This window comes from Alosa pseudoharengus, unplaced genomic scaffold (genome assembly GCF_046254945.1).
Source record: "Alosa pseudoharengus isolate Yale_2024_CS ecotype anadromous, Long Island Sound unplaced genomic scaffold, YU_APseudo_1.1 YU_APseudo_1.1_scf_4, whole genome shotgun sequence".
Lineage (NCBI taxonomy): Eukaryota > Metazoa > Chordata > Actinopteri > Clupeiformes > Clupeidae > Alosa > Alosa pseudoharengus.
In genome coordinates this window covers 16,039,208-16,065,940 of record NW_027468774.1, presented here as the reverse complement: position 1 = coordinate 16,065,940, position 26,733 = coordinate 16,039,208, and the positions used below count along the sequence as shown (strand labels likewise).

Here is a 26,733-nt window from a genome sequence, read left to right as displayed (position 1 = left end):
AGATACAGTATGAACATTTGATGAAAAAACATGACCAAAATGATCACGGTCATTGGTATTATTGCAATATGATTAAAATGTGCTGACTTTTTTCCTAAACCTATACCATCAATGTTGGACAGAACTCATAATTGGCCTGCCCTTCATGCCCAGTAGCAACAAAACTAAAGGACAACAGAACAGCTAGTGTCATAAAAGTGGTGTGGCTCCTTTAAGACACAATCCACTGGTGTGAGTTCTGGAGCAATTCAACTTTATCTAACTCTATACTAGCCTATATCATCTAATTTTAATATTATATATAGGCTATATTTAACATTTATTTTCTATTTGGCCTGTTATGAAATTATGCATTGCCCAATTTAAGCACACTTTTTTTTAAGACACTTTAAATACTGCATGCTTAGCGGTTTGTGAAAATAAAAATTATGGCTACATAGACAAACTCTTAGCCATGAGCTGTATATCCTCTGATTTTAATATTTACAGATATATAGGTATTTAAGCACAGCTTAGTTTTAAGACACTTAAAGCCCAAAGTTGAAGACCATATAGGCCTAGAAATTTGCTACCATTTTACTCTGGAACGGCTTATTGTACAGGGGATTGCATTACACCTTTGTGTTCGGTAAGCTCTGCTGTTTATTCTGGTTTAAGGTTTGTCATGTAGTTGAACGAAAATTGTGAGATATTCCACCTATATGAATTGAGATGAGCGCAGAGCTGTAGAGTAATATGATTATTTCTTGAAAGTTAATTTTCTCGCGAACCGTTTATCACAGCAAATAGCGGCTATAGCACCGTATAAAAGACGAGCAAAGGTTATTTAATGTGATATCTGTGTGATGACTAGGCTAGCCTACTTTGTGAGTAGTTCAACAGAGAAGAATGGGCGGCCACACTTTGCGTCAATAGCAACGCGTTCTGTGAAGGTGTCGCGGACCTGATTAAAATAGTCAGCGAATCAACAGAAAACTGCGCTGAGAACGTTGTAGGCAGAGCATTGTAGGCAGTTGTAGGCTTGTATGTGTGCCTGTGTGTGTGTGTGTGTGTGCATGTGAGTCTGTGCATGCGTGCCTGTGTGTGTGTGCATGTGCGTGTGTGCATGTGTGCATGTGGACGTGGGGGCAGTCGTGGCCTACTGGTTGGGGCTTCAGGCTTGGAACCGAAGAGTTGCCGGTTCGATCCCCTCCCAGTGGGAGCGGCTGAAGTGCCCTTGAGCAAGGCACCTAACCCCTCACTGCTCCCCGAGCGCTGCTGTAGCAAGGCAGCTCACTGCTCCGGGTTAGTGTATGCTTCACCTCACTGTGTGTTCACTAATTCACTGATGGGATAAATGCAGAGACCAAATCCCTTGTATAGCCTACGCAAGTATACTTGGCTTAGAAACCTGATTTACATTTACATTTTACCTATGTGTACTGTTTGTGTATGTGTGTGTCTTTATGTGTGTGTGTGTGTGTGTGTGTGTGTGTGTGTGTGTGTGCATGAATGCGTGTGTGTGAGTGTGTGCGTAGCGTACCTGTGTGTGTGTTTATGTGTGTGCATGGGCGGATTATGAACTTTCGGGCCCTGGGCCCAGATGTATTAAGGGCCCACTTATTGTCATATGTGGGAGGAGGGGTTTGGGGGTCCTCCCCCAGAACATTTTTAATTTGTTTGATGTGATTTTCTGTATTCTAGTGCATTTTGGGGATGGCCAATACTAAATTCAATCAGATTCATAGCCTACATCCTGATTTGTTGATATTGGGGCAATGATTCCATTCAAAGGCTTGGGCTTCAGGGCCCCCTGACCCCTTGGGCCCCTGGGCCTGGGCCCGGTAGGCCCGTGCAGTAATCCATCCCTGTGTGTGTGTGTGTGTGTGTGTGTGTTTTATGTGTGTGTGTGCCTGCATGTGTGTGCATGTATCTTTATGTGTGTGTTTGCGTGTGTTCATGAGTGCGTGTGCATGCGGAGTGCACAGCCACTAAATGTACACATATATTAATTTATAGTATGGTCCCCCATGAACGGAATACCACAAAACTTGCCATGCATTCAGAGGGGGTCATTATGATCCTACACTTCAAATTCCATGCAGTTTCGAACCTGTTAACCAAAGATACCTGCGATTACAATGCCTCGGTTTTTGCTTTTTCATTTTTAAGGTGGCGCTATACATCAAATGAGTGGATATGGGATGGGTTGACATGGCCCCTGAAGACCAACATACAAAAAAATTACTCATCCTAGGCCCTACGGTTCTCGAGATGTTCACAGAAAACTGTGTCCGGCCATCTACAGGCCAGTTGGTGAACAGTCACTAAATTTACACATAAATTAATTTATTGTATGGCCTCCCAGAATTCCACTAAACTTAGCATGCATTCAGAGGGTGTCATAATGATCCTACACCTCCAATTTTGAGCAGTTTTGACCATGTCAGCCAGAGATACCTGCGAGCTGCGACCAACATACAAAACAAATGTGGTCGGCCCAAGTGTGCTAGGCCCTACGGTTCTCGAGATATTCACAGAAAACAATGGTTCTGTGTCATCCTTGTGGGGCTACATGCCCACCAAGTTTCGTGCACCCCGGTCTTTCAGTGTCCCGGGAATCGTTGACACAAAATTACTGAAGAAAAAATAAAATCCGGAAGAAAAAAAACTCTGACTAAACCTATATGACCACCATTTCGCTGCGTTGCGGTCATAATAATGCATTTCACTATTAACCTCTCTGATGTTGTGTCATAGGAGGTTATAATTTGAGAGACAGTAATTACTCATGCTACCCTAGTATTGACACAGCTGTTGAGAGATTTTGCAGAGACTTTGTCCTCGCTCTCATCGCTCATATTGCAATGGTGTTTCATTGCAAGCATTTACCAGCCGCTGAGTCATTCTCTACAGTTTTCAGATTGCATCCTTTTTAAACAAAAATGCATTGAAATTGGTGGAGCCAATTCTAGGACTGCGTTTCTTTAAGACTGCGTTTTGTTGATTGCATTTCGAAGTCACCACATGTTGATTGTGCTCTTGCGAGAACTCTGGATTTCCAGGGTAATGGTTGCCAACTGTAAAAGGCAATTTGGTCATGTGCACTCCAGAGCTTATGATCTCTACAGAAATGACTACACTAGGATGCTTGTTTTTTGCATGGGAGAGGAATGGGAATAGAGTAAGGAGTACAATTGTATGACCAATTAATTTGTGTAGATAGACACATACAATATTTATTGGTCATTAATGGTCATACAATTTATATCTTTATATATATACTGTATATATTAGAATATATCAATTCTGTGTCTTGTAACATTTGATAAGGTATTTAATAAATAAAGGCATGGTCTTTTAGTTAAAGATTAGTCAAGGATTTTTTGTTAAATAGATACAGATGCACGTAGCAACTCACCTAGCTCCTCACTTTCAGTGGGCTAGTTTGCATAATGTTGTTTACAGATTCAGATTTTTTCAATTGAGTTCATTATGCAAGAGTTGCTGAGTGCATTCTTTATCTCACTTCTGGACAAGACATTTTAGCATCACCACTGATATTCTAATATGAAAATGAAATAAGATTATGTTTCTGTGAAAATTGATAACTCAATTACCAAGGAGTAAACAAGCTAACTTAAGCAAGATAAATCTGGAGTGAGAGCAAAGTTGGCAAAGTGGCAATAATAAAAAAACCTGTGGCATCTCACTGACAGAGAGTGACAGAAGTAGTGATAGCCCCGAGAACTACTAATGTGGCTGAGCTGCGGGCTGCCTTAGTTCTCTGGAGGGCTTGAGAGAATCAGCCAGGCCACACTTCAACCACCACGCACACACTCCTGAAGAAGGATGCTCCTGTAGAGTGGAAGCCTGCCTGTGATGCAGCCTTCAGATGGAGGAAGGAGACACTAATGGGAAGCACAGTGCTGCCAGCAGAGCATTATGATACAAGAAAACAGGTTAGGCTGCAGCTTAGGCTAACTTGTGTCTCCAGGGGTGACTGTGATTTGATTTCATATGGAGAGTGGCAGAGAAAAGCTATTTGAGTTGCCATTCCGCTCCCTGGCATGAGACAGGCAAGAAATATGCCCAAATAGAAAGAGCAAACTGTTTCAGTCATTTATTTGTGTCACAGATACACACAGGCACATCCAAGGTGATAATGTACGTCCTCACTGTGACATAATCTCAGGCACAGATTTTTAATTTAGCCGATTTTGTAATTCTATGCTGTTACTGACTCGCTGATATAATACAACAATGAAACAGTATGTCAGTTTAAGAGACATAATCATGTCCCAGTGGTCACTAGGTCACAAGTAGGTCACAAAGGGTAACAGCACAATCTCTGTTATAAGTACTGGTGTCCTCTACCTATTAATGATAGCATTGACAATTTAATTAAGAAACTGGAATTCTAATCATTGTCCATCTGTCCATCAATCAGCAGGCAACCCTAACAGCGCAGCTGGCACCTAGATGGCCCAAACCAGGATGCATCGTAAGGTTGCATTGTAATGTTGCAGACAATGAGGTAATAAATCCAATGATGATAATAGCCAACTAAATACATATGTAGAGACAAATTACTGTTGCACACAGCCTCAGAATGTATGTATTTATGACCTGAGCCAGTATGTAACTGCTACTTCACAACTACAATGTCTGTTAGCTACTAGCTATAGCTACTATAGTAACAGACATGTGTTGCTATAGTATGTATACTACAGGATATGTGCATGCAAACATTTTAGACTCTATATGAACTATCATGCAATATGATTTAGCCTTTCACAGGTATGAAGATGCCATGTTAAAGCTGCAGTTGGCAAGTCTGACAGATTGAGGGGACTTAGCCAAAATGTTGAATGTTTACAACTCTCATGCCCCTCCCCCACTACAACTGAGCACCCTCTCATCGAGTTTGTGCTCGTGAGTGCACACCAGACTGCACCAGACTGTGATTGACAGTCAAATCTCACACAGCCCTGCTCTGATTGGACCAGAAGCTGGACCAGGAGCTGTATGTGAGAACAAGCAATCAGCCAGAGGGGCTGCCACTGCCACAATGCCAGTCCAGAAAGCTTAGACACCGCCTGCCAAAGAGGAGCCACTTATACTTCAGAGGATTCCTGCACCACCATCACCAGTCAAGACCATGTTCCTCTGACAAGTCTTCATGCCGAAATCATCACCAATCACCATGGTCACCATCAGAGAGCTGGTGTGGATATAGGCAAAGTGTAGGCGTTGCAGTGTGCATGTTTCATATGACAAAAAATGAAATCTTGAAAGTGTTTTCTGCAATCCTTATAACGGTGAAATTTTTATTTGGAATTGGATAAGACTGTGTACACCTGTGGGTAATCACACTGAAACGCTTTTTAAAGGAACACGGCACCCAAAATCAGTAGTGATATATGTTCTTACCGTAACTTTCACGAGTTGAGTCGTACCTCTCCCGCGTCGGTAGGTGCACTCAAACGCTCTGTCAAGCAATTTACAAAAGATTCACTGAACAAAAATGCTGATGTGGTACATGAAAATGTAGCTAAAAATGTGGAGAATGCAATGCAATCAAGCATTTTGGACAATATATTGTCACAAGCTGGCAGAATAGGCAACAGGCCGATGTGCGTTTTATTTGGAGACTGTTTTGCGCGACAGAGACTGAGTTTGCTGCTGATATTCTGGGGATAGGCCTAGCCAATGTACGACTTTTGCCTTTTAATATATTTGCTGCATTAGATCAGTCTTTCTAGAACAGGCAAGGGCTTTCTAGCCTCACGTCAGCAGCGCTGCATCACCCATATAGCCTACATTAAAACAACCAGCGGATGGTGGGCAGGTGCAGTTTTGAAAATTGGTCAAAAAAACTTTGGTGCTGATGGATGATAAGTTTTGCTATGCAGTTATGGTTGAAATAATAGCCCATCTGCGCATCTGTAGTGTGTGTGTCTCTCTCGCTCAGAGGGGAGGGAGAGGCTGAGGGTCGATCCAGCATAGATTCTAAACTCTGTCGTGGATAGGATCTACAATTAGGTGTTAATAATATTACCACGCTAGGTCGAAGTACTCCCAAGTGCTATTGCGCCACACATTGTAGTTCTCATGTTTATTCGCTTGGAAAATCGTCACGTTTCATGTTGTGTGCCCTAAAATTTTTCATCAACTACTCGTGCAACTGTATTTAAGTAGGTAAAACGTGGAGGTGTTTGAATACTGCTATGTGCCTCTCTCTACGGCCACGGCAGAGCCCGCTAGCATAGCAACATGCTAACACATTCGCGCCGCGCGACAGAGTGTTTGAGTGCACCTACCGACGCGGGAGAGGTACGACTCAACTCGTGAAAGTTACGGTAAGAACATATATCACTACTGATTTTGGGTGGCATGTTCCTTTAAGCAGCTGAGACCTTGGCTACCTGTCTGTCCTCGTCGCTGTTCCAGAGACTCAGATCTGTACCCTTGGCCGTCACACAGTGCTCTCTGCTCTTGATCCTGGACTTTTCTCTCCCTCAGTTAAGTCAGTATCCTCTGTGCGTTTGAACATTCTTTAAGGACTCTCTTAGGATTTCCGTTTATGCTGTTTCGGGATCTTCTGTGTGTTTTTGGAGGCTTCTCATTTACCCTGTTCATTTTGGATTGATCTTCTGTGAGTTTTGACTGAGACACGTATTCTTCTAATAAATACAGCTTTGATGCTTGAACCGATCCTGTTGACCTGAGTCTGTGGGTATCCTGACAGAAGGACAGACCGAAAAGATGTCACAACAGGGAGACCACTTCCAGGACCTGGTGGATGAACTTCGCCATGCTCTCAGAGCTGCAAACCCAACACCAGCAGGTCCTGCCAGTCCAGTGGTAAACCCCACACCTTACTCTGGCTCACCTGAGGCCTGTAAGGGGTTCATTTTGCAATGTTCTCTGGCCCTAGAGATGCAAGCTCACCGATTCCCCACGGAGCGATCTCGGATTGCATACATAATATCTCTACTCACTGGACGTGCCCTGCAATGGGCAGAAAGCATCTGGACCCTCGACGGCCCTGCGACCCGGTCAGTGGATGACTTTGTGATCCATTTTCGGGAGGTTTTTGGTCTCCCAGAGGGTGATTCCACCGCCCAGGCCCAGCTGCATGCCCTGAGACAGGGCAGAAGGGCCATCACCGAATATGCACTCCAGTTCCGCACGCTAGCCGCGGCAAGTGGCTGGAACGAAGCCGCCCTCATTACTGCCTTCAGACAGGGGCTGGAACCCACACTTCGTCTCCAGCTGTCCTCATATGAGGACACAATGGGCTTGGAGAGATTCATCCAAATGGCTATTCGGGTAGCAAATCGAAGGGAGAACTGCCTCCAAGAGTTGCGATCTTCAGTACCATCCACACCAGCAACACGCAGAGAAGGAGCTCGGATGGGGAGCACTACTGAACCAATGCAGGTGGATTCCATGCGACTTGCACCAGCAGAACGTAGAAGGAGACTGACACAGGGCTTGTGCCTCTATTGTGGGAGCTCCAGCCACCTTATCGCCCAATGCCCCACTCGTCCACCTCGTCCTCTGGTGAGTGTAGTCTGTGCCCCTAGAGTTCATTTAAAACCCCTGGCCATACCTGTTCTTCTTAATGCCGTGTCTTCCAACCCCGTCTTTGCCCTCATTGATTCAGGATCAGCTGGGAACTTCATCTCGGCCCATCTCTGCCAACGTCTCCAGCTCCCGAGGACCCGCTGTACCAACACCTTCCACGTCCACTCCATAGTGGGTAAGCCTTTAAGCCGCAAGCGGATTCAGCATCAGACTAGGTGTCTAAACATGCAAGTAGGGAGTCTTCATGTAGAACGAATCTCCTTCTATGTTCTTGATGACTACGGCTGATGTAATCCATGGTTAATTCAACATCAGCCTGCTATTGCCTGGTCCACGGGTGAGATATTGCAGTGGGAAGAGGGTTGTCATGACCACTGTTTTCCGCAGCTCCCACTACGCAGCGCCGAGAACCCTAAGCTAGCCCTTAATGCCACTACTGTCGAGAGTCCTGTGCAGGGCCGCCCCGTCACAATCCCTCCTGCCTACACCGCCTACGACGATGTCTTCTGCCCTCAACGTGCATCTCAACTCCCTCCACACCGAACCTGGGATTGCGCGATAGACCTCATCCCGGGTCAGCCACTCCCACGGGGGAAGGTTTACCCACTTTCCCTGCCTGAACAGGAATCCATGAAGGACTACATCGCTGAGGCCCTCAAACTAGGCTATATCCGGCCCTCCAAGTCCCCTGTAGCATCCTCATTCTTTTTTGTGGCCAAGAAAGATGGAGGCCTTAGGCCTTGTATTGACTACCGTGCTCTAAACAAGATCACAGTCAAGTTCCGGTACCCTTTGCCACTAGTCCCAGCCGCACTGGAGCAGCTGCGTGGGGCCACAGTCTTTTCCAAGCTTGACCTCCGAAGCGCCTACAACCTGGTTCGCATCCGCCGTGGCGATGAGTGGAAGACTGCGTTTGTCACACCTACTGGGCATTATGAGTATCTGGTAATGCCATATGGGTTATCTAACTCCCCCTCAGTCTTCCAAGGATTCATGAACGAGGTGTTCCGTGAGTACCTTAATAAATTTGTCATTGTGTTCATTGATGACATCCTGATATATTCAGCAAGCCTCTCAGATCATGTCCAACACAGGTTCTGTCTAAATTGCGAGAATACCAACTCTTCGTAAAGGCAGAGAAGTGTACTTTCCACCAGACAACAGTTCAATTCCTGGGCTACCATATCAGCACCCAGGGGGTCAGTATGGATGATGGGAAGGTAGATGCAGTTCTGTCTTGGCCCGTTCCGCACTCCATTAAGGAGTTGCAGAGTTTCCTAGGTTTTGCTAACTTTTACAGACTCTTCATAAATAACTATAGCCAGATTTCTGCACCACTCACCTCTCTACTCTCTACTCCGAGGGAAAGCCAAGACCCTCCAGTGGAACCCCGAAGCTTCCCAGGCATTCCAGAACCTTAAGGACGCCTTCACCTCAGCACCAGTTCTCCACCAACCGAATCCTGACCATGAGTTTGTGGTGGAGGTCGATGCATCCACCACCGGAGTCGGTGCTGTCTTGTCTCAGTATCATGGACAGCCACCACGCCTCCATCCATGTGCCTACTTCTCCAGGAAGCTGAGCCCGGCCGAGTGCAATTACGACATCGGCAACCGTGAGTTGTTGGCCATCAAGCTTGCCTTGGAGGAGTGGCGTCACTGGCTGGAGGGAGCCAAGCACCCTTTCCTCGTACTCACTGATCATAAGAACCTCCAGTACCTTTGGGAAGCTAAACGTCTCAATCCACGGCAGGCCAGGTGGGCACTGGGGTCGTTTCAATTTTAAGATCAGTTATAGGCCAGGTTCTCACAACTGTCGAGCCGATGCCCTATCTCGTGTTCATCACCCCAGCGGAACCAACGAGCCCCCAGAAACTATCCTACCTGCAGGTGTACTTGTGAGCCCCATCCAGTGGAATTGGGAGGAACAGCTGGCTAATGCCACTGCAACAGCCCCAGCACCACCGAACACTCCAGCAGATCGCACTTATGTTCCACAAAGCCTCCGAACCCACCTCCTCACAATGACCCACTCCTCGCTAGGAACTGGGCATCCAGGAGGCCAAGCTACTCTCTCTCTCCTCCAGGATCGCTTCTGGTGGCCAGGAATGGCTGGTGATGTCTGGAGATACGTGGCCGGTTGCCCTGATTGTGCTATGGCTAAGACCCCTCGCTATCTCCCGGCTGGGAAGTTGATACCCCTGCCTGTGCCCAGACGACCTTGGTCACACCTGGGAGTCGATTATATCACCGACCTTCCTCGTTCCGATGGGAACACCTGCATCCTTGTCGTCGTGGATCGATTCTCCAAGGCCTGCAAATTACTACCTCTAAGAGGGCTTCCAACTGCTTCAGAGACTGCTGATGCTCTGTTCACCCACATCTTCCGCAATTTTGGAATTCCTGAAGACGTTGTGTCTGATAGAGGACCACAGTTCATCTCTCGTTTCTGGCGGGCCTTTCTCCGTCTGATGGGGGTAACGGTTAGCTTGACATCTGGCTATCACCCTGAAACCAATGGGCAGACTGAACGTAAGATTCAGGAGATCAGTCGTTTTTTGCGGACTTACTGCCATCGCCATCAAAATTCCTGGAGCAAATTCCTTCCCTGGGCCGAGTATGCGCAGAACTCCCTGCGGCAGCCAACCACGGGTCTGACACCATTTCAGTGCATACTCGGCCATCAACCCCCATTATTCCCTTGGTCTGGCGAACCATCTGATGTTCCAGCAGTTGACTCCTGGTTCAGAGAGAGTGAGTGTGTTTGGGGCGAGGCACGCTACCATCTTCAAAGGGCCATCCACCGCCACAGACATCATGCTGATGCTCGACGCTCCTCGGCACCAGAGTACACGGTGGGGCAGAAAGTCTGGCTATCCACACGGAACATCCGCATGCGCCTTCCCTCCAGGAAATTGAGTCCACGTTACATAGGTCCCTTCACTATAACGCACCAAATCAATCCTGTCACTTACCGTCTCCAACTCCCCCCTAGTTATAAGATCCATCCTTCATTCCATGTGTCTCTGCTGAAACCTTATCACTCACCCATCTCTCCTTCCTCCACAGAGCCTGGAGCTGTTTCAGAGCCCCCTTTGCCGCTTCTCCTGGACGAGGGTCCTGTTTACTCCAAGGACATCCTCGACTCTCGGCGGCGTAGAGGTAGACTAGAATACCTGATCGACTGGGAGGGATACGGCCCCGAGGATCGCTCCTGGGTTCGTCGAGATGACGTCCTCGATCCTGCCTTGCTTGTGGAGTTCCATCATGCCCATCCCAGTCGACCTGCTCCTCGCCGCCGAGGTCGACCACGTCGCCAGGCCCCCTCGTCCTCAGAAGCGCCCCCTGGAGGGGGGGGGGTAAATGTCACAGCCATGCCAGGTTCTGCCTCAGCCACACCCACTCCTCAATCGCCGGCAGCCACTCAATCATTCTCCCCTGAGTACTGATTACCCACACCTGTGGGTAATCACACTGAAACGCTTTTTAAGCAGCTGAGACCTTGGCTACCTGTCTGTCCTCGTCGCTGTTCCAGAGACTCAGATCTGTACCCTTGGCCGTCACACAGTGCTCTCTGCCCTTGATCCTGGACTTTTCTCTCCCTCAGTTAAGTCAGTATCCTCTGTGCGTTTGAACATTCTTTAAGGACTCTCTTTGGATTTCCGTTTATGCTGTTTCGGGATCTTCTGTGTGTTTTTTGGAGGCTTCTCATTTACTCATTTAGTTTTGACTGAGACACGTATTCTTCTAATAAATACAGCTTTGATGCTTGAACCGATCCTGTTGACCTGAGTCTGTGGGTATCCTGACACAGACAGTGGTTAATTTATGTTGTGTTTACACACATGACTGCAATTTAGCAGTGTTGTAATCTACAGTATTTTGACCATCTGGGCAATTGGGCTAAAGCCTCGAATCATTTTTCCATCGCCTGGACCTGTTCTGCTGGCATAGACTAGGACACATTCCCTTTTAAGGAGCCATGGCATGCTGGTTAAGATAACTTGATTTTAACCTTCTTGAATTTCCCCTTGGGGATCAATAAAGTATCTATCTATCTAAGCATATAGTGTGTCCTCTTCATAGCTAACAGTCTTCCTGAAAGCAGACTTGAAAATGGCAATGTATCGCCTTGCCTATCGTATAGGAATATATTGAATCATAACCATGATAGGCCTATCATATTGCCAGACTCTTGTCAATAAATAGCCATAGGTTCAACAGGTCATTCAACAAACCTGACCATCAATGTATGCTTGAGATGGAGATCAACATAATCATCAAGGCCATGCAGCAGCAACATAGCCCCCCTCCAACAGGCAGGTTCAGGACACAGGACACACAGGTATTCAGTATTCAAGTGCAGAGAAAGAGTACTGTATGGGCCCAGGCACTCCAAGAGGCACAGAGACCTAAATCAGACATGGAAGGGTGGAAAGTAAATGTCAGGACGTCATACGCCATTAACGAAACGAAACCACTAGATGGCACTATTGTGTCGAAGAGAAGACGGAGTATAATGCAAGGGACGTTGAGGTGAGCGTGAACATGAATTAGAGTTAATATTATTAACTTATTTATAACCGACACAAAGAGGATCTACTAATCAACTTACATCGTTTTCTTCTCAATGAGTTTGAGGATGAGTTTATCTCTACATGGCAGCTCACCGACCACAACACAGAGAGCAAATTTATAAAAGGGAATAGCCTAATGATCTTGTTAAGTGAGTAGGATTTTGACATCCACTGTCCCGTGAGTATAAGCTGTCGAAGCTAGTTGAGACTTTAATTCACCAATGATGACTCCACCTTTTTCAAAGGCGTGGGCCTATAGGCTACTGTCTATTTTGAACGATTAGGTGTCATTATATTCGCTATTTTGGGTGTAATCCTGATACACAGGCGCCTGTAGATCTTAAACCTGTTTTAAGGGATGACAAATAACAGGTTTGCCTAGTATTACTTTACATACGTGTTCAGAAGATTAGAAAGCACTCATCAAGTTGTAAACAAAAGGGGATAATTATTGGATTAAAACAAATGGATAAAGCGTGATAAAGGAAGTGCATATTTCAGCGATTTTATACTATCTTTCGTGGGTTGATTTGGAGTGTGGATACTATCACATAATTCATTTCGAAGGACAACATTTTTTATCAAACGATGATGGACCTTATAATAGACCTACGCAAGGACGTCCAAGAAGCTGAAATGAACCAATTCAGCACCTTTGTGTCAGCGCGGTGCACAATAACTCACATACCAAAACACACGCACACACACACACTCACACAAAATGCGCTGACGGTGCCTGGCATTCACCGAACACCGGGAGTTGACAACTAGAGAGGAGTGCCGCGTGCTGAGCTCATGACGCGAGGGAAGGAAGGGTGGGAGGGCGCGTAGTGTCACCGTGGGAACCGACAGGCTGCAGGGCGGACTCACCGAACAAGAGAGGGAGTGAGAATAGTCGGAGAAGAGTGCGCTCGGTCTCACGCGCACCAACTCATTCACAAGCGTTTGCTGGAGGAGTATCGGCTACACCGTCGCTGGCTCACACAATATTTGGAGGAGAATTTCACTCGTATCTTTTCCTCTTTCCTCTTTATGGGTCATTAATAAGAGTAGAACTTAATTGGACCGCCTCTCCATTGGCCGATGGTAATCTGTGGTCCGGTCAGCATACCCAGCAGACACCGACGGACGGTCGCGGGCTACCGACCGGGTGATGGCGAGTCAGGGTAGCCGGTGCAAGATCGTGGTAGTCGGGGACACACAGTGTGGAAAGACTGCTTTGTTACATGTGTTTGCAAAGGATTGTTATCCCGAGGTAAGAGACAACTCTGCCGTATGCCCATCTACAGCATTATCCTCGTCCATCTGGACGCAGCTGGGGAGTCTTTAGCCTGCTTCATTCCTCTGTAATTGCAGTGTGAAAGTCTGACTGATTTGATATTTTAACATGATGATGAACATTAATCGCCTTAAATAAACTTGAATCAGTAATCCGACTTAACCCTCATTTAAACATAAATCTCAACTTTGATAAATGCCGGGCTTTCTTACATCGGTAGTTGCAATCATACGTCTGCTATTGCAATGTTTTCTTTGCCTACTCAATACACCAGCAAACATGATTTGTGGCAAATGCAACTCTTATTCCTTGATTGTTTGATTCTGGTATAAGCAAAGGATTGGAATGACAGATCATATTCAGGAAGAAAGACACATTTTCCTCCACCGTGAGTCAGCGACTAGTGAACAGAAAGCACCGATTTGGATGACTCAACGTTGTCTCTATCTCTGTAAGTGCGAACGTGCGTGCAGGTGAAAAATAAACACTAAGTGAGAATGTTGTGTTTCTTTGTTCTTTCAGAATTATGTCCCCACTGTGTTTGAGAACTACACCGCGAGTTTTGAGATTGACAAACAGAGAATCGAACTGAACATGTGGGATACATCAGGTAAGACTTTAGTCTGAAACACATCAACAGTTCGACCTAAATGGCCACTGATAATCAAAATCACTGAAGCAAGTCTGCAGCTTTTAAGACTGACCTTCGTTTCTCACAGTAGCGGGACTGACCCCTTGGCCCACCAAACCGACTTGGATATGCCCCTACTGAAAGAATACTATTTACGACTGTTTATTTTTGCTATTGAAAACAGACTGTTGGTGCCAACCTCTCTCTCTCTCTCTCTCTCTCTCACACACACACACACACACACACTCCTCTTGCTTCCATTCTCTCTCAATCTGCATTCATGTTATTTTTGCTGTCAAAACCGTGGTGCCATTCCTGTCTGCACTAGAATAGCGCTTGCATTCCTCAGCTTATGTAGTCATTCGCTCTTTTGACTTTGTGTTTGTGTGTGTGGTCAGGAATTTACATGTCTATAACTTGTTGCTGTGTCATGAAAATGTTTAGAATAGGTCTTTGATCCAACAATACAGCCAGTATGTGGGGCTGTGTTTTGGTCACAGTCCAAGCTTATTCACTCAGATTTGCACTTGGATTTCAACATTTTGGACACAGATTAGGCCCATCCATTTTAAACCCTGTCATTGTTGGTGGAAATATGACCGTTCGTCCCGATGCTTCACAAACCAGGATCCTCAGCTCCTTTAGAACTCAGAAGGGACTGGGGCACGTTCCTCCACTCAGCCTGCCTGGGCAACAAGGCTGTCGCTGTGCATCTGACATTCTACATGTGAGTGTGTGTGTGTGTGTGTGTGTGTGTGTGTACATGCAAGTATATTAAGTATACATTCAGGACTCCCATGGTTGGAGAGAGAGCCAAGGCACATTTCTCTTCTATCTTGGTGACAATTCCACTCAGGCTCTCATCCCAGTGGAGTCATCTTTCCTTGGGGAATTCTCCCTCCTTCCCCCTCTTTCTCTCTCTATCTCTCTCTCTTTCCCTTCCTCCCTCAGTGACCTACTAAAGGCACCCCCTATTAGGATTATGTGTTTTTTTTCCCCCCCGCTATGGTAAACTCGTCTGTGTCACTGTTTGTTTTTTCTTGAGTGAGCACTCCCATTTGATGTCATTACTTACAGTGGGAAGGGCCAGCTGATCCCCTGACCCCCAGCTGGGTATAGCCTGCTGGTCACCCACCCAGCTCCAGGGCTGGGAAAGCTCTCGCTTCCGTGGCGCTGCTACTGCTACTGCTGAAAGCCCCTGGGGCCAGATCAGTTTTGCCCCTTTGTGTCCTAATAGCTGAGGTTGGCCTTGATGTCGGAGAAACCTGATCCCAGGTCAGATATTGATGGTTGACTCCGAGCAGGGCAAATCTCAGATTAGCTCTTTGGGGCGGCTGTTGTTGCTGATAGAGGGACAAAGAGTGCAAGAGGTTTATTAGGGTGTTAGGGACTTATAGCAGGCCATTTTCTCCACACTGTTTTGGCAGGGGTGAGCTGCGGATCACATCGCACTGAGGCTGTTCCAGTTCCACTTGCCAGTTTGATAATCATGTGATGCCACAGATCTAATTATTCCCCTGATTTCAGTGGCCAGAAAAAAGTCCTTCCTGAAAACGACATCTTGCTCACAACTCTGTTGTCCATGTGTGTGTGTATGTGTGTGTGTGTGTGTGTGTGTGTGTGTGTGTCTCTGTGAGAAAGAGAGTGTCCTGCTGTGGATGAATGAAGGAAGATGTCCCTGTCATATAAACCACGGGCTGCTACTCAGTGGGGGTGCCATGTCAGGGTGTGTGGGTGTGTGTTGCTGGTACGTGACGAGCTTGAGTTATGTATGTTCTATAGGGGATGAAGACCCATGGTGATGCTCCATGGTGGGGTAATGCCTCTATTACTAATGACATATCAGGGCCACGGAGGCAGGAGATGTCCTTAAAAACATAGGGTTTGGTACATGGCATGATTCATTATTAAGATAATGTGTGTGTGTGTGTGTTTGTGTGTGTGTGCAAAGTAGGTGTGTGTGATGACACTGTGAAGGTCAGAAAGGAGGCTCCTGAATGAGATGCTGAATTATTAAATTTCTGTTGTTATTAATGAGTGCCTCTGTGTTGAAGGTGGGCTAGTGTGATGTGTGTGTATGTCTTCTATGAAGATTAATTCATCTCAGTGCGTGTTTGGTTGCTGTTGAATCAGTGTCTGTTAAGATACTTGTGGTGTGTTCATATACCAGCCTATTGATAAAATGTGTTGCAGCATATTAGATAAATGCTTTTGTTTATTTGTGTATGTTTTTGCATGTTTTGCATGTGTGTGTCTCTCTGAGTGTGTGTGTGTGTGTGTGTGTTTGGACATGATGAGCTGACAGATAAGAACAGATGTAGCCCGCTTGCTGTCTCTGTTGTCTCTGCTCCTCTTACAAAAAACACACACACACACACACACACACACACACACACACACACACACACACACAGCTAGCTACACCCAGCTGCTCCTGTTCCCAACTCTCATCTGTGTGTCTCTGTGGGTTCCAGTCCCCGCATGTCACATGGAGAGAGGAGAGTGCGTTTGTGTGACATTGTGTATGAGAAGACTTGGATAGTGTGTGTGTATCATGGAGAGAGGATAGTGTGTTTGTGTGACAGTGTGTATGAGAAGACTTGGATAGTGTGTGTGTATCATGGAGAGAGGAGAGTGCGTTTGTGTGGCAGTTAGTGTGTATGAGAAGACTTGGATAGTGTGTGTGTATCATGGAGAGAGGATAGTGTGTTTGTGTGACAGTGTGTATGAGAAGACTTGGATAGTGTGTGTGTATCATGGAGAGAGGAGAGTGCGTTTGTGTGGCAGTTAGTGTGTATGAGAAGACTTGGATAGTGTGTGTGTATCATGGAGAGAGGATAGTGTGTTTGTGTGACAGTGTGTATGAGAAGACTTGGATAGTGTGTGTGTATCATGGAGAGAGGAGAGTGCGTTTGTGTGGCAGTTAGTGTGTATGAGAAGACTTGGATAGTGTGTGTGCGTGTGTGTGTGTGTGTGTGTGTGTGTGTGTGTGTGTGTGTGTGTGTGTGTGTGTGTGTGGTGTATGTGTGTGTGTTAGTGTGTAAGTATGTGTTTGTAAATGTGTGTGGGTGTGTGTGTGTGTGTGTGTGTGTGTGTGTGTGTGTGTGTGTCTGTTAGAGTGCGAGTATGCATGTGTGTGTGTGTGTGTGTCTGCCCTCCTCTCCTCTTTTTGTCCATGGCACAAAGGCAGTGATCAGAGTTCAGGGTCAAAGGTCGTGAGGGTCGGCATGCCGGTTATGCCAGTGTGAAGTAATCTCTTTAGCAGCAGTGTGAACTCATGCACTCCTTTTTCATCCATCTCTTTCTCTCTCCTCTCTTGCACTTCACCTCTTTTTTTTCTTCTGGCTTTCACTCTATTCTCATTCACAGGCTTATGACCCAAAACCTTTTCATCTGTCCATTCACTCTATCTCTTTTTCTCTCTCCCCCTTCAAATTGGTACATATGCAATCGCTCAGACGCATGTTGGGGCATCTAAAAGCCAATTAATTGGATTGTTGTGCCTTGGTTGTGATTTGGTTTCACAGGCGCTTTGGGATGTGTGTGATTTTGTGCTGGGATTGGTGGTTTTTCCTCTAAAGTTCACTCCTGCTGGGCCCACAGTCACTGTACCATGTATGGCAAGTTCCAACTGTGTGTGTGTGTGTGTGTGTGTGTGTGTGTGTGTGTGTGTACTGTATGTGTTTGTGTGATTTGTGTGTGTTAGAGTAAGAAAGCAAAAGAAAGCAAAGAGAGGCACAGGGGGAGGGGAGAGAAAGAGAGAGAGAGAGAGAGAGGGAGAGAGGGAGAGAGACAGAAAGGGAGAGAAAGAGAGAGAGACAGAAAGGGAGAGAGAGAGGGAGAGAGAGAGGGAGAGAGAGAGGGAGAGAGAGAGGGAGAGAGATAGAGATGTCACTGCCAATTGCTGTAAAGGAGCCCATAAGCACAAACACGCCATTCAGATTACATTACAGCCCAACACAGCAGCAGCATTATACACCTCACACTAGATCATGCCACTGATAAAGTTTGTGTGTGTGTGTGTGTGTGTGTGTGTGTGTGTGTGTGTGTGTGTGTGTGTGTGTGTGGAAAAGAGTACAGAGGGGACAGTAAAAGGAAGTTTTTACAGACTGCAAAGAAAGGTCTGAATATTTAACGCAGAATGGAAGAAAAAAAAAAAGCAGCCAGTGTGTTTACAAATGGCTGAATGAGAAGAATAGGCTGAGACAAACAGAATGGTCTCTGCGTTTGGAATGTGAGGAAGAGATTGGGGCAATGCACGAAGAGCAAAGGAGTGAGGGAGAGAGAAAGCGTGAAAGAGGAAAAGAGAGAAGGCAAGAGGTCAGACTGTGTGTGTGGGAAAGACTGGTTGTCTGTCAACAAGGGAAAGGACATTCTGGAATATGCCCCATATGACCAAAACACTAGCACTGGCATACTAGAAGGGAGGTGCGCTAACAGTCCTAGCCAACAGACACGGACACGACACACACACACACACACACACACACACACCCTGGTGTATGGGGATCCGTAAGAGGTTTGTTATGGCAATAATGGCAATATCTGTGTTGGTCTTTCTGTCTTGCATGTCTTCTCTCTCTCTCTCTCTCTCTCTCTCTCTCTCTCTCTCTCTCCCTCCCTCTCTTCTCTCTCTGGAGACAGGCAGAGCTTTTTTCACATCTGAAATGACCGGTTCTGTCATTCTCCACTTTCATTTTCTCACTATCCATCTCTCCCTCTGTGCTGTCAAGTCCATCCATATACTCCATCTCCCTCTGTCCATTTCTGCCCTCCCTCCCTCCACCTTCCTCTCTCTCTCTCACTCTCTCCCTCTCTCTCTCTCACTCTCTCTCGCTCTCATTTTGGGGACATTGAAGATCAGTCTCCATCATGGAGGGTACTGTACAAGCCCCCCATACCAAAAAGGTCTGGGGACCTTCAGTGGGTACTTCGTCCCCTTAGAATTATAAGGTTCTATCTGACATTTTTGTCAAAATTGAGTTATTTACATATTCTTATTCTGTGACACCTTAAGAAGATGAGGTGAGGTGTTTCTTGTAGTTGTATGCATTTTTGGACATTATATCTGAAGAGGTTTGTTCCACTTATCAGTATAAGTCTATGGAATTCTAAGACTTTGAAGCTCAATATCTCAGAAGTACTCAGAACGTAGATAGAACCCTATAATTCTAAGGGGACGACTTCACTCTGTCATGGCCACGAAGGTCTGTAATGTACCTGATTCAGTGTTCCATGTTTTTTGTGACAATTGTGTGTCCCTTTTTCAGCTGCTGGAGGGAGTGTGCCAAAGGTTGAGGTTCACTTTCTCAAAAGAACTGTTCACCTTGGGGTTGAATACTCCAAAAACAAAAAGGAACTGTGCACATATATGGAAGGGTAATCAGCTAGAGGAGGAGGGCCAGATTGTCAACCTTGTGGACATGTTTTGGTGGAATCAAGGGTTAGGGTTGAATATGCCTTTTTTAAAGTTTCAGACAATGTGGCTCTGTTCTCACAGAAATGGTGTATTGACAAGGGTCTGGTCTCCATTACTACATGTATGTAGTGATATGTGGTTATGCCATGGTGTAGGTGTGAATGGGGGGGGGGGGGGCATTGTAGTGTTTTAAGGTGTTTTTGATCCATACAATGGTTCAATAAAAGGGGTTTTAAAAGTCTCTCTCTCTCTCTCTCTCTCCGAGGGCTCTGAGTGCTAGTGCTCTCTCTCTCTCTCCCTCCCTCTCTCTCTCCGAGGGCTCTGAGTGCTAGGGGACACTCTCTCTCTCTTTCTCTCTCTCTCTCCCTCTCTTTCTCTCTGAGGGCTCTAAGTGCTAGGGGACTCTCTCTCTCTCTCTCTCCCTCTCTTTCTCTCTGAGGGCTCTAAGTGCTAGGGGACTCTCTCTCTCTCTCTCTCTCCCTCTCTTTCTCTCTGAGGGCTCTGAGTGCTAGGGGACTCTCTCTCTCTCTCTCTCTCTTTCTCTCTCTGAGTGCTAGGGGTCTCTCTCTCTCTCTCTCTCTCTGAGTGCTAGGGGACTCTCTCTCTCTCTCTCTCTCTCTCTCTCTCTCTCTCTCTCTCTCTCTGAGTGCTAGGGGTCTCTCTCCACTCCAGTACAGTAGGAGCTCCAGACTCAGAGGTCTGTCCCACAGGGCAGCTTGCGATCACCGCGGTGACAGCTTTAAACATGACTTGACTGGACTGCTGCTCCACTCTCTTGCTCCTTGTCCTGTCCTCAGTGTGCCCACCTCTCTCTCTCTCTCTCTCTCTCTCTATCTGCCTCCCCCTCTCTCCAAACCTCTCCTCCTCTCTCTCTCTTTCCCTCCTTACCCCTCAGTTTCATTTTAACTATCCATATTGTTCTTACTTACCCTTCCTCTCTCTCCTTTTCTCTCTCCCTCTGTCTTTCTGCCAGCTTCTCTCTAATTGTCCTTCTCTTTCTCCCTCCCTCTCCCTCTCTCTCTCTCTCTCTCACACACACACACACAACTCTTTCTCTGTCACTCTTGCCATATTTTCCCCAATTTTCTCAGAGAACTCCTGTCTTGTCTGTTTCTTGCCAGAATATCCTCTGTCTGTTCGCAGACCGGATTGGGAAATGCATACCTTGGCTTTCTTCAGTCTGTGTGAGCCTAAGGCTAAGACCAAGGGGAGCAGAGAAAGAGAGAGAGAGAGAGAGAGAGAGAGAGATAGAGAGAGAGAGGAGTGGCAGGCCCTGTGAAATGAGAGCATCTCATGTCAACTGTTAAATGGCAGTCTAACCCAATTTAAACGGAGGGTCTGCTTGTGTGTTTGCGGCACCATGGACCAGCTGTACTGAACGGGTTATTGGTCCGCGAGGCCAAACGGAGAAGGAAAAAGAACTCCTCTGTTCTCTCTCCTTCTCTCTCTCTTTCTTTCTCTCCCTCTCTCTTTTCCATAGTGTCTCCGCTCCTGAAGTGCGTGCCAGTGGATCTCACTTGCTCTCTCTTCGCTGCTTCTGTGCATACTGACGAGAGCTGCTTCAAGTTGGAGAAAAGTGGTTCACTGAGAATATTTTAGAAGTATAATCTCTTTAAAGCGAAACTGAATGCTTAGTCTGAAATACCACTCTACCACTCCTGCACCCCCCCCCTCCTCCCACACACACACACACACACACACACACACACACACACACACACACACACACACACACACACACATACACACACACACACACACACATCACCCCCACTTTACACACACTCCCCTCCGGGCTTACAACAACAACAGCACAACAAATCTACACCAGAGACTCAGGAGGGGGCTGTTTAGTGGTGCGTTAGGCTAACAGTAGTTGTCCACATCCATTCAGTGCCTTTTTGTGTCCCTTTTACTTTGCCTTGGCTGCAATTACACCCATAATTAATGATGTGCCAAATTAGGCCTATGCAGCACAGTACGTAGTGTTTGATTGGAGCCGTGGTGCGTTGGAGAGCTCTGAGCTGTTTGTTCTGCATACTTGTCCTTGACTAGCTGAACTGGTGAAGACTTGGGTTCTTACAAAGTGAAGGTCAAGAAATCACGAGAGATCATCACACAGAGAGAGTGTCCACTCTGAGGAGAAAGATGTTTTAAAAAACATTACAGCGTTTATCTCTTTGTGACGGTCAGATGGATGCTTTTGAAATGTTAGTAAGAGGTGTTAATAAAGACTTGAAATGTCCAAATACTGTGATGTGCAATCGATGCCGGTGGCTATTTGTAGCCGTTTCCGAGGAAGAAAATCTGACCCATCGCTGCCCAGAATTTTTTTCACCCTTTTTATTTTTCTTTCTTTTTTTTTTTTGCAAACAACTTTTGAAAACACAGCCGTCAGCAGCAGTGTGGGGAATGGATTGTTTTTCTTGCCGTCTCACAAAGGGCAGGAAGCAGGACTCTGTGCTGTTCCAGTCTAATTTAAGTTGGTCCATCACACTGAAGAAATGCTGAGTAACTGCAAGAGCAGGGGAGTGGAGGAGAGGAGGAGGGAGTGGAGGAGTGGAGGAGAGGAGAGAAGATGAGGGGAGGGGGCTTTATTTCTTTTGTCTTGGACAGATGGAATGATGGAATGATGGGGAGAGGGGGCTGGGGGGGGGGGGGGGGGGTGTTACGGGGAGAGTGGGGTGGAGTTGGAGGGTAATAGAAGTGAGAGTCCCTTAAGGCATCACTGAGCAGATGATAATCACACAGTCACTCCAGGCACATCTTCTCTTGCCCTCTTTCGCACAGTCAAGCACAGACACACACACACACACACTCACACACACACACACACACACACTCAAACATACACACACAAGACACACACACACACACACACACACACACACACATACACACACAAGAGACACACACACACACATCAGTCAAGCTTCCTAAATACAATGTCCTCTTTTCTATATTTGTGTGAGTGAATGAGAGTGTGTCTGTGTGTGTGTGTGTGTGTGTGCGTGTGTGTTTATGTGTGCATGTGTGTGTGTGTTTGGTGTTGATAACTGAGAATAGTATTTAGCCACGTGAAAGGCTTGGATGGACCAATAGAGATGTTTCTATTCCACTCAGTGTGTGTGTGTCCGTGTGTGTGTGTTTGTGTTTGTGTTTGTGTGTTGTGTTAATGATTGAGACAGAGAAAAGCATTTAGAAATGTGAAAGGCTAAGAATAGAGCTTGAGATGTTTCTATACCACTCTCTCTCTCTCTGTGAGTGTGTGTGTGTATGTGTGTCTATGTGTTGTCAACAGGAGTTGTGTGATGGTTGTGCTGTTGCTAACCACTTGAGGCCCCGTTCCCAGAGTTGCACAAAAGCTTTATTTGGACTCAAGAAATTAGATCCTTAATCCCCCATCCCCCACCTCACTCACTCACTCCTCTCCTCTCTTCTCCTCCACTCTCGCCACTTCTCCTGTCTTCCTCCTCCCTCCACCTCTCTCTCTCTCTCTCTCTCTCTCTCTCCTTGTCTGCCTGCAGGTTGCTATGGTACTCGACAAGTGAAATGCTCTTTGAAGGTGGAATTAAAAGGAAAACAGCTGTGTGTGTGTGTGTGTGTGTGTGTGTGTGTGTGTGTGTGTGTGTGTGTGTGTGTGTGTGTGTGTGTGTGTGTCTGTGTGTGTGTCTCTCTGTGTTTGTGTGTGTTTGTCCATGGGTTTTCACAGTGAAAGTGTATGTTTGTGTACTTGAGAGCTAGAGGGAATTGAGAGAGAGAGAGAGAGAGAGAGAGAAATAGAGAAATAGAAAGGCAACACGTTTTTCATTGGTTTTGCATTGCACAGGTTGAATGTCTGTTTGCAGGTTTTTAATCTCTTTCATATTTAAACATCTCTGTTCCTCTCCTCCAGCTGTGCCATCGCTGCTCTCTGTGTGTAAGTGTCTTTGTCGCCTGCTTTCTCTGTCCTCCAGCACATTAAAGTGCCCTTTTGTTCTGGCCTAGTGCAGACACTGCAGGTGAAGTTATTTGATCTGTTCTATCCTGAGCATATATCACCACAATCACCTCACCGTTAGACTAACACACACACACACACACACACACGCGCACACGCACACACACACACACACACACACACACACACACACACACACATATAGCAGACACAGAGACACTTTGGCACACACATACCCTGGCACACACACATACTGGCACAGCCACACACACTCATGTGCATGCTCAGACACTCACACACACTCAGTACTCACACACACACACACACACATACACACACTGCCCTTATCCTTAAATCATCTCTCGCCTTTACCTCCTCATTCCTCTTATCCCTCTCCTTCCTGAGAGACGGCGCCGGTCCCCCATCTGCCCTGCCTCACTTACCCCCCCCCCCCCCCTCTCTCTCTCTCTCTCTCTCTCTCTCTCTCTCTCTCTATCTCTCTCTATCTCTCTCTCTATCTCGTTATTTCGTTCTCTCTCTCTACTCGTCTGTACCCTCGCTCCACTCAGCGTGGGATACATACTAAAGAGCACTTGATGGCCAGTCAGGTTCAGGTCTTCATTAGTGCTGATTGGCTGCAGGGCTAGGGAGAAGGCGGGCTCAGCTTAGCTGAATGACAGGGTGTGAAGGGGAGAGCCAAAACACTTGGAGATTTAATAAAGACTTGTGGTAAGCCTGCCTTCACGCTGAGGAAAACAGACACAAAGACAGACTCACACACACACACACACACACACACACACACACACACACACACACACACACTCACACACTCACACACACTCACACCCATACCAACACAGACACCACAAAAGCCCACTGCTAAGTTCAAAGGTATCGCTTATTTGGTTTATTTGGTAGGTTTTAAAGTCATTATTCTAATTGTGGCTGGTCTGTGTTTACAGTAGTTCTGCTGCTCCACTCTTGCCGTTGAGGAAGGGAGTCTAGACCTGTACGACCAGTTACGCTGATAGTTAAGCAAATCCACCTCACAGGGCGTTGCTGTGTAACTCGTACACAATTGGAATTGTATAATTTGCCATTCAAAAGCAGGCTTAACCTTATCTACTGTAGCACTGTGTTGGAAAAGGTTACTCCGCCACCACAGGGTGTCCGGTACAAGTCCACTTCCTCCTGGTGTCATGTCAGAGTATCTGAGTGAAACACCCTTTCCATGTAACAGTGCTATTTTAGGTATAGCTAAAGTATTTCTGGCAAGGCCGTAGTCATGATGTCAACATTGGGGGGGACCAAATCTGTGGTGGGGTCTGAGGGACCCCCAAACAGAATTTCAATACATTTCCTACCATGCAAAACTATTATTAAAAATCACAAACAAGTCGTTAGTTAGGTCAGTCAATTAGGTTATTCCAAACTTTTGACGGACATAGGCATGGCATGGATGGATTATGAAGCCCTGGACACAGATGCCCCCCCCCCCCCCCCCTCTGGTGAGTTTTGTGAAAATAGAAGGGTGGAGAAGAAGCAACTTCACTGGTCCATCCCTGGACCCGTGACTCCATTTGTGTTCAAAATGTATACTTTAAAAGAAATTACAAACTAGAGTATCTTATGATAACCTCTATATTACACAGAATGTGGTTCTTTAACTTATTACTTACACCTGAAATTTTTTTTAAACTAAGGCTTAGACTCATAGGTTTGGAGCCTAATAAGATTTTGTCTTTTAATTTAGATTTTATTATGCTGGCGGCTAATCACACAATTTTAACGTAGTTTGAAAGGGACAGGATTCAGGAATAGGCTACTAAGACAGGCCCCTCTTCTGTTTGACTCACCTCATGTTACCCCTGTATGCATTAAAGACTGCCTTCTGACAGAAATTACGTTTTGTGCCAACATGTAGAAACACTAGGCCTACTACAGCCTTTAATTGGTGAATGGAGGTGCAAATTCCTTTCTTTGGTTATTGTCCGCGATTCACATTAACTGTAGGCTATCACGTATTGTAAACGTCGCCACATTTGATCACGTTTTGCCTGCATGGATGCGCGATTGAGTGCGCATCTAAATAATATGCAAGATGCAACAATCATTTCTAAGAGGCCTATACACGGTAATTTCTGGCATTACTACTAGCATATGAATGCATTATTTATGTTGAAAGACGTGAAAGAAATGACACAGGCTTGCACAAATTCATCATTTAAAATAAAACGTTTCACTTCATTCACTTCGCTATCATTGCGAGAATAGGCTACAATATGGAAAATGTTCCCTTTCATTCTGATCGGGTCCAAACATGTATGGGATTTCCTTAGCCTGTGCTACACCGTTCCAAGAAGTTTTGTGAAAATTGTACCGGTAGCTTATGCGATATTGTTGACAGCCCTACCTCACCACAGTAGGGTGCAGTAAATGGAAGCTTTTGATAGCACACGCCACTAACGAAAAACGGAAAATCACCAGGACAAACCACTCAGGGGTGTAGGCTACTCTGGAACAGGTCACTAATCTGTGCGTTATTTACGTTTGATTACATTTCAGATACGTGTTGGTTTCCTAGTATAGCGCTTTATTCTTTCTTTATTTTTCTATGTCCAAATATTGGGGGGGGGGCATTTTGGTCATATTTTAATATTGGGGGGGGACACGTCCCCCTCAATGTCTATCGTGACTACGGCCCTGATTTCTGGTCCAAATGTCTGTATATGATGTATAGACTTGAATTGTTATTCGGGCTGGCAGGCGCACATGCATGCTCAACAGCATATCTTAATGTGGACTGGTATCCCCAGTCAGACGGGTTTACTGCATAACCTGGGTAGCATCACAGAGATATTCCTCTTTGAGGTTTCCTAGCTGGGCCTGACCTTACAGCAGCCGGAGATGAAACCAGACAGTGGAGGTGTTGGGCAGGGCAGAGAGAGAGCTCTGTTGCAAGGTTTGGAAAATTATTGGATTGAGACGATGTTTTTCCTAATCCAGCCATTGTGTCAGCCAGTCTAGTACTTCTAGACTTTTGTACACAGCAATACTATTAATATTTCCAACGTTTTCTTACCTGCCTAACAACAATAACAACATTTTTATTGTATTATTCATGCCAAGTTATGAGGATTTCTTTGTTCCATGCATCTGTTGACAAATATTTAACGACAAGTGTTGAAGAATGTGTCCCTCGCGCACTCCAAAACTGTGCTAGGCACGCAGGGCACATCTGCACTTCCTGCCAGGTGTGTCATTCTTTGATAAGAATGGTGCTGATGATGATAATGATGATGATAACATTCTG

General features: G+C 46.0%; 1 protein-coding gene and 1 long non-coding RNA gene across 2 annotated transcripts in view; both read left to right on the top strand.

Moving 5' to 3' along the window:
• Nucleotides 1-3,669: 3,669 nt before the first annotated feature.
• On the top strand, nt 3,670-11,422 carry LOC143102999 (uncharacterized). The gene is made up of 3 exons (XR_012982684.1): nt 3,670-3,941; nt 4,430-4,516; nt 10,641-11,422. It is a non-coding gene; the product is annotated as an uncharacterized LOC143102999 (long non-coding RNA).
• A 1,574-nt stretch (nt 11,423-12,996) lies between these two features.
• rnd2 (Rho family GTPase 2) overlaps nt 12,997-26,733 on the top strand; it is a 21,251-nt gene continuing 7,514 nt past the window's right edge. The window contains exons 1-2 of the mRNA XM_076265012.1: nt 12,997-13,403; nt 13,950-14,037. Coding sequence (XP_076121127.1) covers nt 13,302-13,403; nt 13,950-14,037 — 190 coding nt within the window. The 5' untranslated portion in view covers nt 12,997-13,301. The remainder of the gene's footprint in view (nt 13,404-13,949; nt 14,038-26,733) is intronic.